This window comes from Pristiophorus japonicus, chromosome 6, assembly GCF_044704955.1.
Source record: "Pristiophorus japonicus isolate sPriJap1 chromosome 6, sPriJap1.hap1, whole genome shotgun sequence".
NCBI classification, from domain to species: Eukaryota; Metazoa; Chordata; class Chondrichthyes; family Pristiophoridae; genus Pristiophorus; species Pristiophorus japonicus.
In genome coordinates this window covers 233456372-233470017 of record NC_091982.1, presented here as the reverse complement: position 1 = coordinate 233470017, position 13646 = coordinate 233456372, and the positions used below count along the sequence as shown (strand labels likewise).

At 44.2% G+C, this 13646-nt stretch overlaps 1 protein-coding gene across 1 annotated transcript in view; it reads left to right on the top strand.

The window, feature by feature from the left end:
- commd2 (COMM domain containing 2) overlaps window positions 1-11170 on the top strand; it is a 15500-nt gene extending 4330 nt beyond the window's left edge. Inside the window, exons 2-5 of the mRNA XM_070883719.1 lie at window positions 1048-1125; window positions 3219-3301; window positions 5413-5586; window positions 7387-11170. Of these exons, the coding sequence (XP_070739820.1) occupies window positions 1048-1125; window positions 3219-3301; window positions 5413-5586; window positions 7387-7584 (533 nt within the window). The 3' untranslated portion in view covers window positions 7585-11170. The remainder of the gene's footprint in view (window positions 1-1047; window positions 1126-3218; window positions 3302-5412; window positions 5587-7386) is intronic.
- The last annotated feature ends 2476 nt before the right edge of the window (window positions 11171-13646 follow it).

Sequence of the window (13646 nt, the reverse complement as noted above, 5' to 3'; positions counted from 1 at the left end):
CCTCCTCGGCTCTTTCCCCTGCCCCCCCCTCCCCCCCTCTCTCTTATTCCCCCCCCATCTCTCTTTCCCCCCCCTCTCATCTTTCCTCCCCCCTCTCATCTTTCCCCCCCTCTCTCTTTCCCCCCCTCTCTCTTTCCCCCCCCCTCTCTCTTTCCCCCCTCTCTCTTTCCCCCCCTCTCTCTTTCCCCCCCTCTCTCTTCCCCCCCCCCTCTCTCTTTCCCCCCTCTCTCTTTCCCCCCCTCTCTCTTTCCCCCCCCTCTCTCTTTCCCCCCCCTCTCTCTTTCCCCCCCTTCTCTCTTTCCCCCCCCTCTCTCTTCTCTCTCCCTTTCCCCCCCCTCTCCTCTTTTCCCCCCCCCTCTCTCTTTCCCCCCCCCTCTCTCTTTCCCCCCCCCTCTCTTCCCCCCCCTCTCTCTTCCCCCCCCTCTCTTCCCCCCCCTCTCTCTCTTTCCCCCCCCTCTCTCTTTCCCCCACCCTCACCCTCTCTCTTTCCCCCCCCCCTCACCCTCTCTCTTTCCCCCCCCCCTCACCCTCTCTCTTTCCCCCCCCTCACCCTCTCTCTTTCCCCCCCCCCTCACCCTCTCTCTCTCCCCTCCCCTCACCCTCTCTCTCTCTCTCCCTCCCCTCACCCTCTCTCCTTTCCCCCCTCACCCTCTCTCTCTTTCCCCCCCGACCCGAACCGAACCTCCCCGACCCAACCCAACCCAACGCCACCTACCTGTAAATCTGGTGCTGGGGACGGGCCCTGTCCGAAGTCTCGGGCAGGCCCGTTCAGCCTTCGGTCCTGAAAGGCCTGCCTGAAGCACTTTCATACAGGTAGGAAGATGGTTTATTTAATCTTTTCTTTGCTTATAAATGTTTATTCAGGTTGGATTTATTTGTATAAGTATAAATAAGGATTTATTATAGAATTTAATGACTTCCCTTCCCCCCCCCAGCTCGTTCTGGACGCCTAATTTGTAACTTCTGCCTGATTTTTTAATGTGTAGAACAGGTTTTTGTTATTGTAATGAATCATTCCTTTATATGATAAACCATTTTTTTGTTCAGTTGTAGGAGAATTCTGCCGAATTGCTGTGGAGTTTTTGAAGAAAGGCTCAAATCCCAAAATATTTGAAGGAGCGGCAAGTATGTAATGTGGTCCTGTTTAAGGGAGCAATGTCCTTTAACTCGCAGTGGAATTTGCTTGTCTGTGTTTTGAAAATAACTAAAGCGTGCACATTACCCTGCATGTTGAATATTAGAAACTTAGAGAATAGGTAGGTGCAGGAGTAGGCCATTCGGCCCTTCGAGCCTGCACCACCATTCAATATGATCATGGCTGATCATGCAACTTCAGTACCCCATTCCTGCTTTCTCCTCATACCCCTTGATCCCTTTAACTGTAAGGGCCACATCTAACTCCATTTTGAATATATCTAACTAGCTGGCCTATGGTAGAGAATTCCACAGGTTCACAATTCTCTGAGTGAAGAAGTTTTTCCTCATCTCGGCCCTAAATGGCTTATCCCTTATCGTTAGACTGTGACCCCTGGTTCTGGACTTCCCCAACATCGGGAACATTCTTCCTGCATCTAATCTGTCCAATCCTGTCAGAATTTTGTGTTTCTATGAGACCCCTCTCATTCTTCTAAATTCCAGTGAATATAAGCCCAGTCGATCCAGTCTCTCCTCATATGTCAGTCCTGCCATCCCGGGAATCAGTCTGGTGAACCTTCGCTGCACTCCCTCAATAGCAAGAATGTCCTTCCTCAGATTAGGAGACCAAAACTGTACACAATATTCAAGGTGTGGCCTCACCAAGGCCCTGTACATTGGGCGGGTTGAGACTGCAACTGTGTGTCCTTGATCACCTGCAGCTTGACACTGTTTCCCATGCAGTCCATTAGATGCAATAGACTCACTGTTAGAGTGCCACTCTGACTAATCTAGAGGCAGCTGGGACTAAATGAATTAAGGTTGAATGAATGTAAACAAGGAGCAGTGCATGGGACAACGAAGTCGGCAACGCAAGATGCACAATGTTCTGTTGATGGGAATAATATCAGACTTTAACGTGTTTTTAGATTTTTAGCACCAGTTATTTTAGTGGGGCTCCTTTTGAGGGGACGCTTGTTGGGAAGTGGTCATTTTGTAGTTTTCGTGCACCCGATGCCACTTCACTGGTTCACACAACATAGACACAAGGCAACGTATTGTGCCTTGCCCAGTACTCGATACGAGGGACCACCTATGATGGTAATGAATAGAGAGATGCATTGAATTACAGTGTGAAAAGTGAAACTGTTACCGATCTAATGCTTTTTACACAGTGAGTTTATTACATCAGGGTAGTAAAAGGCACTGGGACACCAATGTGCTGTGCCTCAGAATGCTCGTGTGGTTTCACATGCACAGCTCTGCAGATGTGATCTCAGCCGTGAGTAAGAAGTGGAGAGAGAAAAAAATTAAGATGTGTTCATTTGGTTCCTTATTGACTAATGCGTAGGGGAATGCAGCAACTATTTTGCAACTATTTTACATTCAGGAACATCCCAACTCTAATCCCTGATCTGCTGACCACATATACACTATCCATCATCATGGGCAGTCCCTCGGAATCGAGGAAGACTTGCTTCCACTCTTTTAAAAAAAAAAAAAAAATGAGTTCTTAGGTGGCTGAACAGTCGAATACGAGAGCCACAGTCCCTGTCACAGGTGGGACAGATAGTCGAGGGTAAGGGTGGGTGGGACTTGTTTGCCGCACACTCTTTCCGCTGCCTGCGCTTGATTTCTGCATGCTCTCAGCGATGAGACTCGAGGTGCTCAGCGCCCTCCCCGATGCACTTCCTCCATTTAGGGCGATCTTTGGCCAGGGACTCCCAGATGTTGGTGGGGATGTTGCATTTTATCAGGGAGACTTTGAGGGTGTCCTTGTAACGTTTCCTCTGCCCACCTTTGGCTCGCTTGCCATGAAGGAGTTCCGAGTAGAGCGCTTGCTTTGGGAGTCTCGTGTCTGACATGCGAACGATGCGAACAATACACTAACAGCAGGATAGTGATGACAGTTGCTTGATAGCAGTGAGTGGGAACCCCGACCCCTCATTCCCCCCTTTGCCCCACTGTTGTGACAATGCTGTGCCTCTGATGGAGCAAACTTTGTGGCACGGCGATAAATTCATGTGTGTGAAATGTAATGCGAGTCAGCATAGAAGTTTTCCAATTGCCTGTGTTTTTTGTAGGGAAGCTGAGTGTGAGCACTGAAAGTGTCCAACATGGAGTTGAGGGATTGATGTACCTGCTGACCGAGAGCTCCAAGATGATGGTAAACAAATTCAGTTATTAAAAATCCTTTTGGGGTTGGGCTTGACTTGATCGTCTATATTGGTTTTGATCGTTGGAGGGGAATTTTCTAGTGTTTGTTTACCCTTTATTGGTTTTATGCCTCTCCCAGGAGATTACATGGTGGGGTGTGGTGAGGAGTATTTAGGCACGATGCCCCGGTTATCGTTAATGTGGGGCAGGCTTGATGGACCAGCTGGTCTTTTCTTGCTTGGTTTATATGACTTGGGACTTCGGTAACTTTAAAAAAAAACATTTTATATCTAAAAGGAAGTGACAACATTTTGATTCAGCAAAATTGTTCACTATGCCAGAGAGCAGAAGTGAAGTATTCAGGAATATAAAACATACCTGGTTCTGCAGGTGTGATCTCAGCTGGGATACCAAGGGACACTGGGCCGGAAATTGTGGCCTCTCCCGGTCCGTACGATGTACGTGCGCACCTGGCGAGGCCTCGCGGAAGCTGGTTTTCGGGGCATGCGCTGTGAAATGCTTTTCCGATCTGTTCAAATTTCTTTAGCGAGATTCTACGCATCCGCGCGGGAGAGAATGGGTTATTTGCCCAACTCATGCACAGCGAATCTCCTTCAAACTCTTACACCTGGTGAAAGCAAGCGCTTAGCTTACTTTTACCAGTGTAACAATTTAAAACATAGAAAAATTAAATTTAATCATTCATTTTTATATTAAAAACCCTGTCCATTAAGGCAAAGTTATTTTTAACCCTATTAAAACACGTTTTTAAAAAATTCCAAAAAATATTGTTTTTTTCTAAAACATTTAATTACATTTAATTTCAATTAATTTTTAAATATGTGAGGTGTTTTGGTGTTTTAGGGGGTTATTCTCATTGATTGTAATGGGAGTTCGTACAAACGGAACTCACCATTATTATCGATGAGAATACTAGATTGGTTGTCCAGGCCCACGTGATTCCAGCATATGTGTCCGTACGTGGAAGACATCTTCCCGCACGCTGTGCATCAAATGAAGGCCTCGGACTGGGATCTTCTGTTTCTCCGGGACCAACAGATAGTTTCAAAGATTTTTTTCGGGTCAGAGGCTCCAACGGCAATTTTTGGCCCTATCACAGTGATAATCGGAGAAAGAAATTTAAGATGTGTTCATATAGTTCCTTATTGACTATTGTGTAGGGGAATGCAGCAGCGACAAGTCGCCAGAAGAGGGCACTGTTGCGGATAAAAGGGATTGAGGGATGTGTAGTAATGGTAAACTTGCATTTATATAGCGCCTCTAATGGAAGTAACTATCTCAAGACATTTTGCAAAAATGGAATCAAACAAATGGATGCTGAGCCAAAGGAGATATTGGAAAATTAGGAAAGGGTGACTAAAAGAGGTGGGCTTTAAGGTGATCTTAAAAGAGGAAAAGTAGCTTTTAGGGAGGGTATTCCTGAGTACAGGCCATAGGTGGTTGATGGAATGACCTCCAGTGGTGTGGGGCAGAGGGAGGAGATAATATACAGGAGTGGAGGGGGGGGGCAGTGGCGATGGTTACACGGTCACAGAAATAGAGACAAGCGAGACCTCAAAGGTATTTACAGCAAATGTACCCTCTAATTTTCTTTTTGATCCAGATGCCGCCTTTAACGGGCTGCGCAACCATTCCAAATTCCGCTCCTGCGAGGGTTTTCTATTGGTTAACCGGCTGCGCGGGACCGGAAGAGAGGGAACATTGATTTACACCATTTTAAATTTGAGGAATTGGACGTGGGGCAAATGCAAGTCCACAAAGACAGGAGTAATACCTGAAAGGGACTTGGTGGCCAGGATACAGGCCGCAGAGTTTTGGGGAAAGAAGCACAATTTAAACCCGAGTCTTATCGTTCAGGGGAAAATCTTTATAGGCTTCCAAAGTGTTACACCCTCGCTATCTTTCATATAGTTGACTTTTTTTTCCTTCCTCCTCCCATCGATTTTTCTCCCTTAATTTCTCTGTTACAAACATTAACTCCTCGCTGGATTATATAGTTCGCAGGCGATCACCTCACCCCAGTGGCCATTCTTCATGTATGACCCTATATAGTATTGCATTGAAATTCAACGTGCAATAACCAATATAACTTGTGGTTAGATTTCTGAGGTGGATTTCCAGGACTCTGTGCTTGTTTTGGGCTTTCCTGAAGATCTAAATAAATTGCTGCTTCAGCTTTACCTGGACAATAGGAAAGAGATTCGGAGCATCCTGAATGAGCTGGCCCCAGACCTCCCTCATTACCACAACTTAGAGTGGAGACTCGATGTACAGGTAAAGAGTTTAGAATACGCTCTAAAACCCAGTCATTTTTACACAATCTTGATGTATTTTCTGCATATAGATATCTTTGTGTGTGTGTGTGCACATCAGAATGTAATTGTTATAAACTCAATTGTGCATCTTCTGTATCAAATGGTTTATTTGGTCTGGCAAAACCTCTGTTCATAGTCAACAGAAGGGCTCAAATGTTGATGATGTCTGTCAGTCCCTATGCGCATGTCGATATATTGGTTTGCTGAGGTATTGGCAGGCTTTAATCCTTCATTGAACTCTCCCATGCCAGGACTTAAAGGGTTAAATTATGAGGACACGTTGCATGAACTTGGTTTATGTTCCCTTGAGTTTAGAAGGTGATCAAATCGAGGTGTTTGAAATGAAGGGGATTGCTAGGCTAGAAATTGTTTCCTCTGGTGGGGGAATCCAGAACAATGGGGAGTCAAGCTGTGCTATTTAGGAGTAAGATCAGGAAAGGGTCATGAAAATCTGGAACTCTCTCCCCATTAAGCTGTAGGTGCTGAGTCAATTGAAATTTTCAGGACGAGAGATCGATAGATTTTGTTGGGTAAGCGTATCAAGGAACATGGGGCAAAGGCAAGTAAATGGCGTTGAGGTACAGATCAGCCATGATTCCTATCTTTGACTTTAGAGTTCTCGGGTGTCATAGTGGGCTATATACTACAACTTTCATGTTCATGTCTTTTTGTCTTATAATACTCCTGGGAAGCGCCTTGAGACGTTTTACTATGTTAAAGGCGCGATATAAATACAAGTTGCTGTTGCTCATGTGCACCGTAAGCTACTTTGCATCAACTTGAAAATGGTAATATAACTGCAGTCTTATACTTCAGTGTTGGCTTTGTGTCCTAATATGTTGTTTTCCATTGGTTGCCCAATTCCACAACTAATCTAAATTTGTCTACAAATCATTAAGTACGTGCCGTGGTGTGTTGCTGTGTCTAATTTTGTGTTGTCAGGAATTTACAATTGCTTTCTCCATTCAGATTATTTGTGTTGATAAGAACCAGGGATTCAGGCTCTCTGCCCTGCAGTACTCCACTCTCTGGCCCCTAGTCTGACTGCACCTCTCACAAATACTCTTTGCTACTTTGTTTTTACTCAGTCCCAAGTTCTGCACTGGATTCCCATGCTTTTTAGTTCCATTTTACCTTGGTCCTTGTCAAATGCTTTCAGTCGGTCCAAATAAACTGCATCGGGAGTTCCACTATCTACTTAATGTGCAATGTCCGTAAAACAGACAGGGAGGTTTGTCCAACATGTCTGTACTCTTCTAATACCTTCATGGATGTTTCTTATTAAACTAATACAGTACAAATTGTAAGCAAAAGAATATTCATAAGAACGTAAGAAATAGGAGCAGGAGTGAACCATTTGGCCTCTTGAGCCTGCTCCGCTATTTAATAAGATCTGATCTTGGCCTCAACACCACTTCCCCACTCGCTCCCCATAACCCTTCACTCCCTTATCGTTCAAAATCTGTCTATCTCCACCTTTAAATATAATCAATGACCTAGCCTCCACAGCTCTCTGGGGTAGAGAATTCCACAGATTTACGACCTTCTGAGAGAAGAAAGTCCTCCTCATTTCAGTTCTAAATGGGCGACCCCTTATTCTGAAATTATGGCCCCTAGTTCCAGATTTCCCCACAAGTGGAAACATTCTGCATCTACCTTGTCGAGCCCCCTCAGTATTCATAGTTCTGTTTTCTGCTGGTTTGATGCAAGTGCTGTGATGTCAACATGGTACCAAACATTAATTTGCTTCTTCCGTCAGTTGGCCAGTCGTGCCTTAAGGCAGCAGATCAAACCACTTCTGACTCTGAAACTGCACCTGGAACAGGATGGCCGTCAGAGTGCCAGCGTACTCCAGACTGACCCCGCCACCTTGCTGCACCTCATTCGCAAGTTGGAGCAAGCGCTGAGTGAAATGAAGACGAACCATTGCAGAAGGATTGTGCGCAATATAAAATAGGCAAGTGACGAGAGACTGGCAACCATTGGTATTCCACGTGCCAAAGTCAGACCGCTGAACATTGGCCAAGCTGGGATGCCATATGTTGGGAATCTCTTGGTCTGATGGGCAAACTTGTTGCTGTTTTGTGTACAACTGGATCTTGGTCATTGGAAGCACTTTGAAGAATGAGAGTTGGTTTCAGTCTTTTGCTTTTATTGAGGCACTTTGACACACAGCCTTCATCACCGTTGCTAAACTGTGTAAGCGAATATTATTGGCTGGAGCTGCACGATGCACTCTATATAAAGTGCTTTATATTGACTGTTGCCCAATGTTCAGATCTAAACTCCAGACGGTCAAACTGAAGTGCTTCATTTTAGCCAAATAAATGTTGCCTTGGATGGGAAGAAGCCTAGATGGGAGGGGAAAAAAGCTGTAGAGAGCAGCAGCAGAAGAATGAAATGCAGAGAGGCCGAGAATAACTGATCGTACAAGGCAGCTAAAATTAACCAGTAGTGGGAAAAGAAATTTGATTGGGTGGGTGGGGTGGGTGAGCACAAAATGGCAGCAAAATCACTGCTTACAGGACTGGAAAATACATGCTGCCCTTTTATCTCGGGGGTGGCAGACTGATGCGATCTCTCTGGCAGCTGCCAAGCTCCTGTATGCAATGAATTTGGGCTTTGTCCGTCCCATTCATTGTACGCAGCACAAAGCCGAGCGTGATGGTATTTATGAGAAATGGAACTTAACCCAACTTCAGAAGAGTCGTATATAAGGCCGTTTGTTGGAGCAGGGCAGAAAGTGCTGTACTCTGTAGCTGAGTGTGTTGGTGCTTACAAAGTAGAAGATTGTTGGATTCACCATCACTGACGCGTGTTACCTTGACCAGGACGAGAGAAAATCAAGAAAACAATATCACTAATGCAAAGCCCTGAATTTTGTAGTGTACTTAACAATTTAGCAAGGCCATCCTTTTTTCTTTTAAGAGCATTTCTAAGCTCATTGTCGGGGCACTTAAATAATATGTTGTTTTACTTTTTTTTTCAATTGTGATTCTTGTCTGACATAAATGAGTCAATTCGTTGTTAGTGACACAGGTTACAACACTGCGAGTCCACTTGTACTACCATATCCAATTTCTAGGGGTCCAGCATTAGATTTGAGGAGTTAAACTTAACGTACCAGTTATGCTGCATCCATAGATGACGTGAGGATGCTTTGTAAATCAGATGCAATGTTTACTGAATGTACCAGTGACATTTGGGTCAGAGCATTAGTACTACTGGAGTCTTATCAATATGTTACAGTGCTGTCCAACTTGGAGCCTTTATTGCAGCTTCCAACAAGAATGTCAGCCGTCCTTTGCGCCTATTAATGCTGCTGTTTGTTTTAATTGCTTTAACTTTTTGAATGTGTGTTTCCTGGCTTCTGTGGGATTTTCCTCCACCTTTTTCTCACTTCCCCTACCGGCCATCCCATGAATCTGTTCGCAACTTGGAAAGCTGAGAACGGAGGTAGACTCGACCCAACCTCTCGGCTGCAGTTTTGTTCCATTGCATAAGTGGAGAGCGAGCACATTGTGCTAGGTTATTCATGTCACTCTTTGCTGATACTTGAAAGAGTTGGCTGTGCTAAAATGAACATCTTATTCTCTACACTATGCACAAGCACACTTTTTGGGGATACTTAATGGGTAACGTGAAAAGGCTCCATAAGTTGAAATGTCATAAAGCGATAAAGGTAGGCTTATCCCGTTTCCCTCAGTCACCCTTTGTTTGGTTTCGGTTTATTTACCGCTACGGGTTAAGAGCAGTCTGGAAGTGGCCTCCAGCTTTAGATGAATGCGGAGTGCTGTTCGCGTTTGTTCATATCGTCACCCTCTCGTTATGTTGCAAGGCGCGGTATATTTAAACTGGCTGTTGTTAAACTGTCTCTAACCAGCTGTAAAGCATTAAATACGGTTAATAAAGGCAACTGAGGATTAAGTATACTTACATCTCTTTAACATTTATATTAATGGAACTATTCAATAATCTAACAATCCCCATAAATATCCCACAAATATTCGAACCAGCAAAGTCTAAAATGATGACCGAGTCACTGGTAATTGTATAGCTGTCTCCCTTTATGGCATTCGAGATGTAAATTCGATCAAATACACTTCACTGGATAATTTTTTATAAGAATTTTCTACAACTCTGGATTTTTTTTCTCTCTGTTTGAATTATATTACATTACTTCCAAATTTGTTCAGCTAGTGTTGTACTGTGATTAGTTATAATGTGAGTTCTATAAACCTATTTTTGAGATTATTCAAAAGTCATGTGCGAGAAAACTGGTGGCAGATTTATGAAAACGTTGTGTTAACGAAGTGGAATAGATGCTCCTGGCGCAATGGAATTGCCAAGCAATTGTGTGTGCCAAAACGTTATACAGAAAGTAACCTTGTAATGTGGTTCAGTTTACACTTGATTCCTAATTCCTCACTAGGGTGCCTATAATGTTATAAAATGCACATAATAAATAACTCATCTAACTCTGGGGTGGCAGTTTTGGTTTGTTTACTTAAATTTGAATTGCCCTCGTCATACAAAATTGCATGGTACAAATCATGAACCAGATATTATGGCAACTACCAATTACTTACCAGGCCAAACTTGCCTAACACCCGCTGTGCCTCGACTTTACAGTGCATCAGTAATGCGCTGTATTTTGAAATGAATTGCTGTATCAGTAAAACCTGCCTTGGAGATCACCATGGTTTCACAGTGTATCTGAAATGATAGTGGATAAAATACTTGGATACTAAGAAGAAATGCTTCCATGTGCCATTCACTGTTGAAATTAATTCTTTGGTCTTGCTTGTTTAAAATATTTAGGTATGAGTGTCGGAAATTTTGATGTGATGTTGTGTGGGCCATATTTAGAAAGGCGGATTACACCTTTGCATCTCGAGGTTTGTCGATGCTTAAGCCAAAATAAATAACCATCCAGAGCAGTAGTGGAGAAAAGCTCTGTCCTCAATAGAATCTGGATGAGCAGGATTTGTTTCCCATGATTTTTAATCTAAAGGGAGGGCTCTCTCCAAATTGCAATAGGAAAGAGCTGCAGGATTCTGGAAACCTTTGAGGAAGAAACTCAAACTCGTGCAAAGATACTACATATTGATTTGCAGCACTCGGCAAACCTCTTACTGCAAGTTGATCTCTATGGCCATGTAGAAATTGGCAAACTATGACTCCAGCGGGTTTTGCTGTATTATTTCAATTGTATAAACCGTTAAAGCATCCAGTATGCCTGGTCATTCAGTTAAGTACTTACAGATGCTCTCCTCAGCATCGTTTTAAGATCGGATAAGCATGTTTGGAGGGCAGGGGATCAAGATTGATGTGTAATGTTAATTGTCCACTGGGAACAAGTGCGATTGAACTGATGTAAAATCCTTTGCCTTTTTGGTCGGCTGAAAATGGATGTTTAATAGATGTAAGTTTAAAGTATTAAAGAAAAGCGATGGGAGCCATAGCAATTTTGAGCTGTCTGAAGCTCAGATAATGTTTCTGAGGGTGTGTAATTAAATACAAGTTTTGTTTGACTTTAAAAATGGCTACTGTCTATTTATTTTTAAAAGAAAGAACGACTTGTATTTGTATAGCGCCTTTCACGTCCTCCGCATGTCCTAAAGCGCTTTATAGCCACTGGAGTTGCTTTACAGCCACTGGAGTATTTTTGGAGTGTAGTCTGTGTTGTAATGTGGGAAACACAGCAGCCAATTTGCACACAGCAAGATCCCACAAACAGCAATGTGATAATGACCACACAATCTGTTTTTCTGTTAATGTTGATTGAGGGGTAAATGATGGCTAGGACACCGGGGATAACTCCCCTGCTCTTGGAAAATTGCCCTGGGATCTTTTACGTCCACCTGAGAGAGCAGACGGGATCTCGGTTTAACAGTTCATCCGAAAGACGGCACCTCTGACATGATCTCCCTCCGTACTGCGCTGAAATGTCAGCCTAGATTAGGTGCTCAAATTTTGAACCCACAACCTTCTGGCTCGAGAGCCGAGAATAATACCACTGAGCCATAACTTTTAAAGTTCTAGTAAATTGAAATAATTGGATATTATGTGCACCATACAACTGTACCAAAGGTTATTGTACTGGATGAACAGTCCATGGTTGTGAGTTTAAATTCTACCACGGCAAGTTTTTGGAATTTAATTCAATAAATCTGATCATTTGTGGTCTAGCACCAGAAAATTACCATGAAAGCTGCTGAATTGTTAAAAACCCAACATGCTAATATTCTACAGGATCGAGAACCTGCCACCCCTACCTGGTCTGGCCTATCGTGACTCCAGTCATCAGCAATGCAATGGAAGGTGTCGCCAACACTGCTATCAAGCGACACTCAGCAATAACTTCACCCATGCTCAGTTTGGGTTCCGCTAGGACTACTTGGCTCCTGACCTCATTACATCGAATCATAGAATAGGTCCAACCATGGACAAAACATCTGAATTCCAGAGGTGAGGTGAGAGTGACTGCCCTTTACATCAAGGCAGTGTTTGACCGAGAGGTATGAAGGAACCCTAGTAAAACAGAATTGATGGGGATTGGGGAAAACTCCAGTGGCTGGATTCATACCTTGCATGGTATGGTTGTGGTTGTTGGAGGCCAATCTTTTCAGCCCCAGGAAATCATTGCAGGAGTTTCTCAGGCCAGGGTCCTAAACCTAACTATCTTCAGCTGCTTCATCAACGACCTCCCCTCCATGATGAGGTCAGAAGCGGACTTGTTAGCTGATGATTGCAGTGTTCAGCTCCGGTCACAATCCTTGGATAATGGAGCAGTCCATGGCTGCATGCAGCACTTCCTGGAGAACATCCAAGCTCGGGCAGATAAGTGGCAGGTAACATTCACTCCACCCAAGTTCCAGGCAATGGCCATCAACAAGCGAGAGTCTAGCCACTTCTTGACCTTCAATGGCACTGCCATCACCGAATCCCCCACATTCAACATCCTGGGGATCGCTATTGACCCGAAAGTCAGTTAGACCAACCATATAAATGCTGTGACTATTAGAGCAGGTCAGAGATTGGCTATTCTCTTGACTCCCCCCAAAGTCTTTCCACTACCTACAAGATACAAGTCAGGAGTGTGATGAAATACTCTTCATTTGCCTGATGTGTGCAGCTCCAACAACACTCAAGAAGCTCGACACCATCCAGGACAAAGCAGCCCTATCCACCACTGGCGTACCGTGGCTGCAGAGTGTACCATCCACAGGATGAACTGCAGCAACTCGCTAAGGCTTCTTCGATGGTGCCTCCCAAACCCATGACCTCCACCTAGAAAGACAAGGGCAGCAGACACCACTTCAACTTACGAACAATGACGGACAGGTAAAGACCATCGAGCCTGTCCCCCACAATTGCGATACTTTTGTGTATCACAAAATAGACACTCCACCCAAAATCATGTGATCTCCTGGGAGAGGCAAAATAACAAAAAGCCCTGGCCAATTTTGGGGGGGTGGGGAAATATGGGAAATTCCCCTCTGACCCATCTAGCTGATCGGAACTAGTCCAGGAGATTACTCTGGCCATTAAATTCCCTGCAGTATCTACCTTCTGTAAGAGGTAATCTCCGCCACAGCCAGAAACAAATCCAGCTTTTCCTTGAAGGAATTCAGTGAGTGCATCCACCACATGAAACGGCAGCTTGTTCCAGAGGTCTACTATTCTCTGGGAAAAGAACCACCTCCTGACATCTAACCTAGATCTAGCCTTATACAACTTAAATTTGTGCCCCTGGTCCTGCCTAACCTATTTAATTGAAATAAACTGTCAGCTGGAACACTGTCTATTGCCTTCATTATCTTATAAACCTCAATCATATACCTCCCTAAGTCTACGCTGCTCTAAGGTAAAGCGTCCCAACTCTTTTAACCTATCTTGATAACTAAAATGCTTTAGACTTGGCATTAGTCTAGTGGCTCTCTTCTGCCCCCTCTCCAGAGCCTCAATATCCCCCACCATGTGAGGAGACCAAAACTGGACACACTCTTCCAAGTG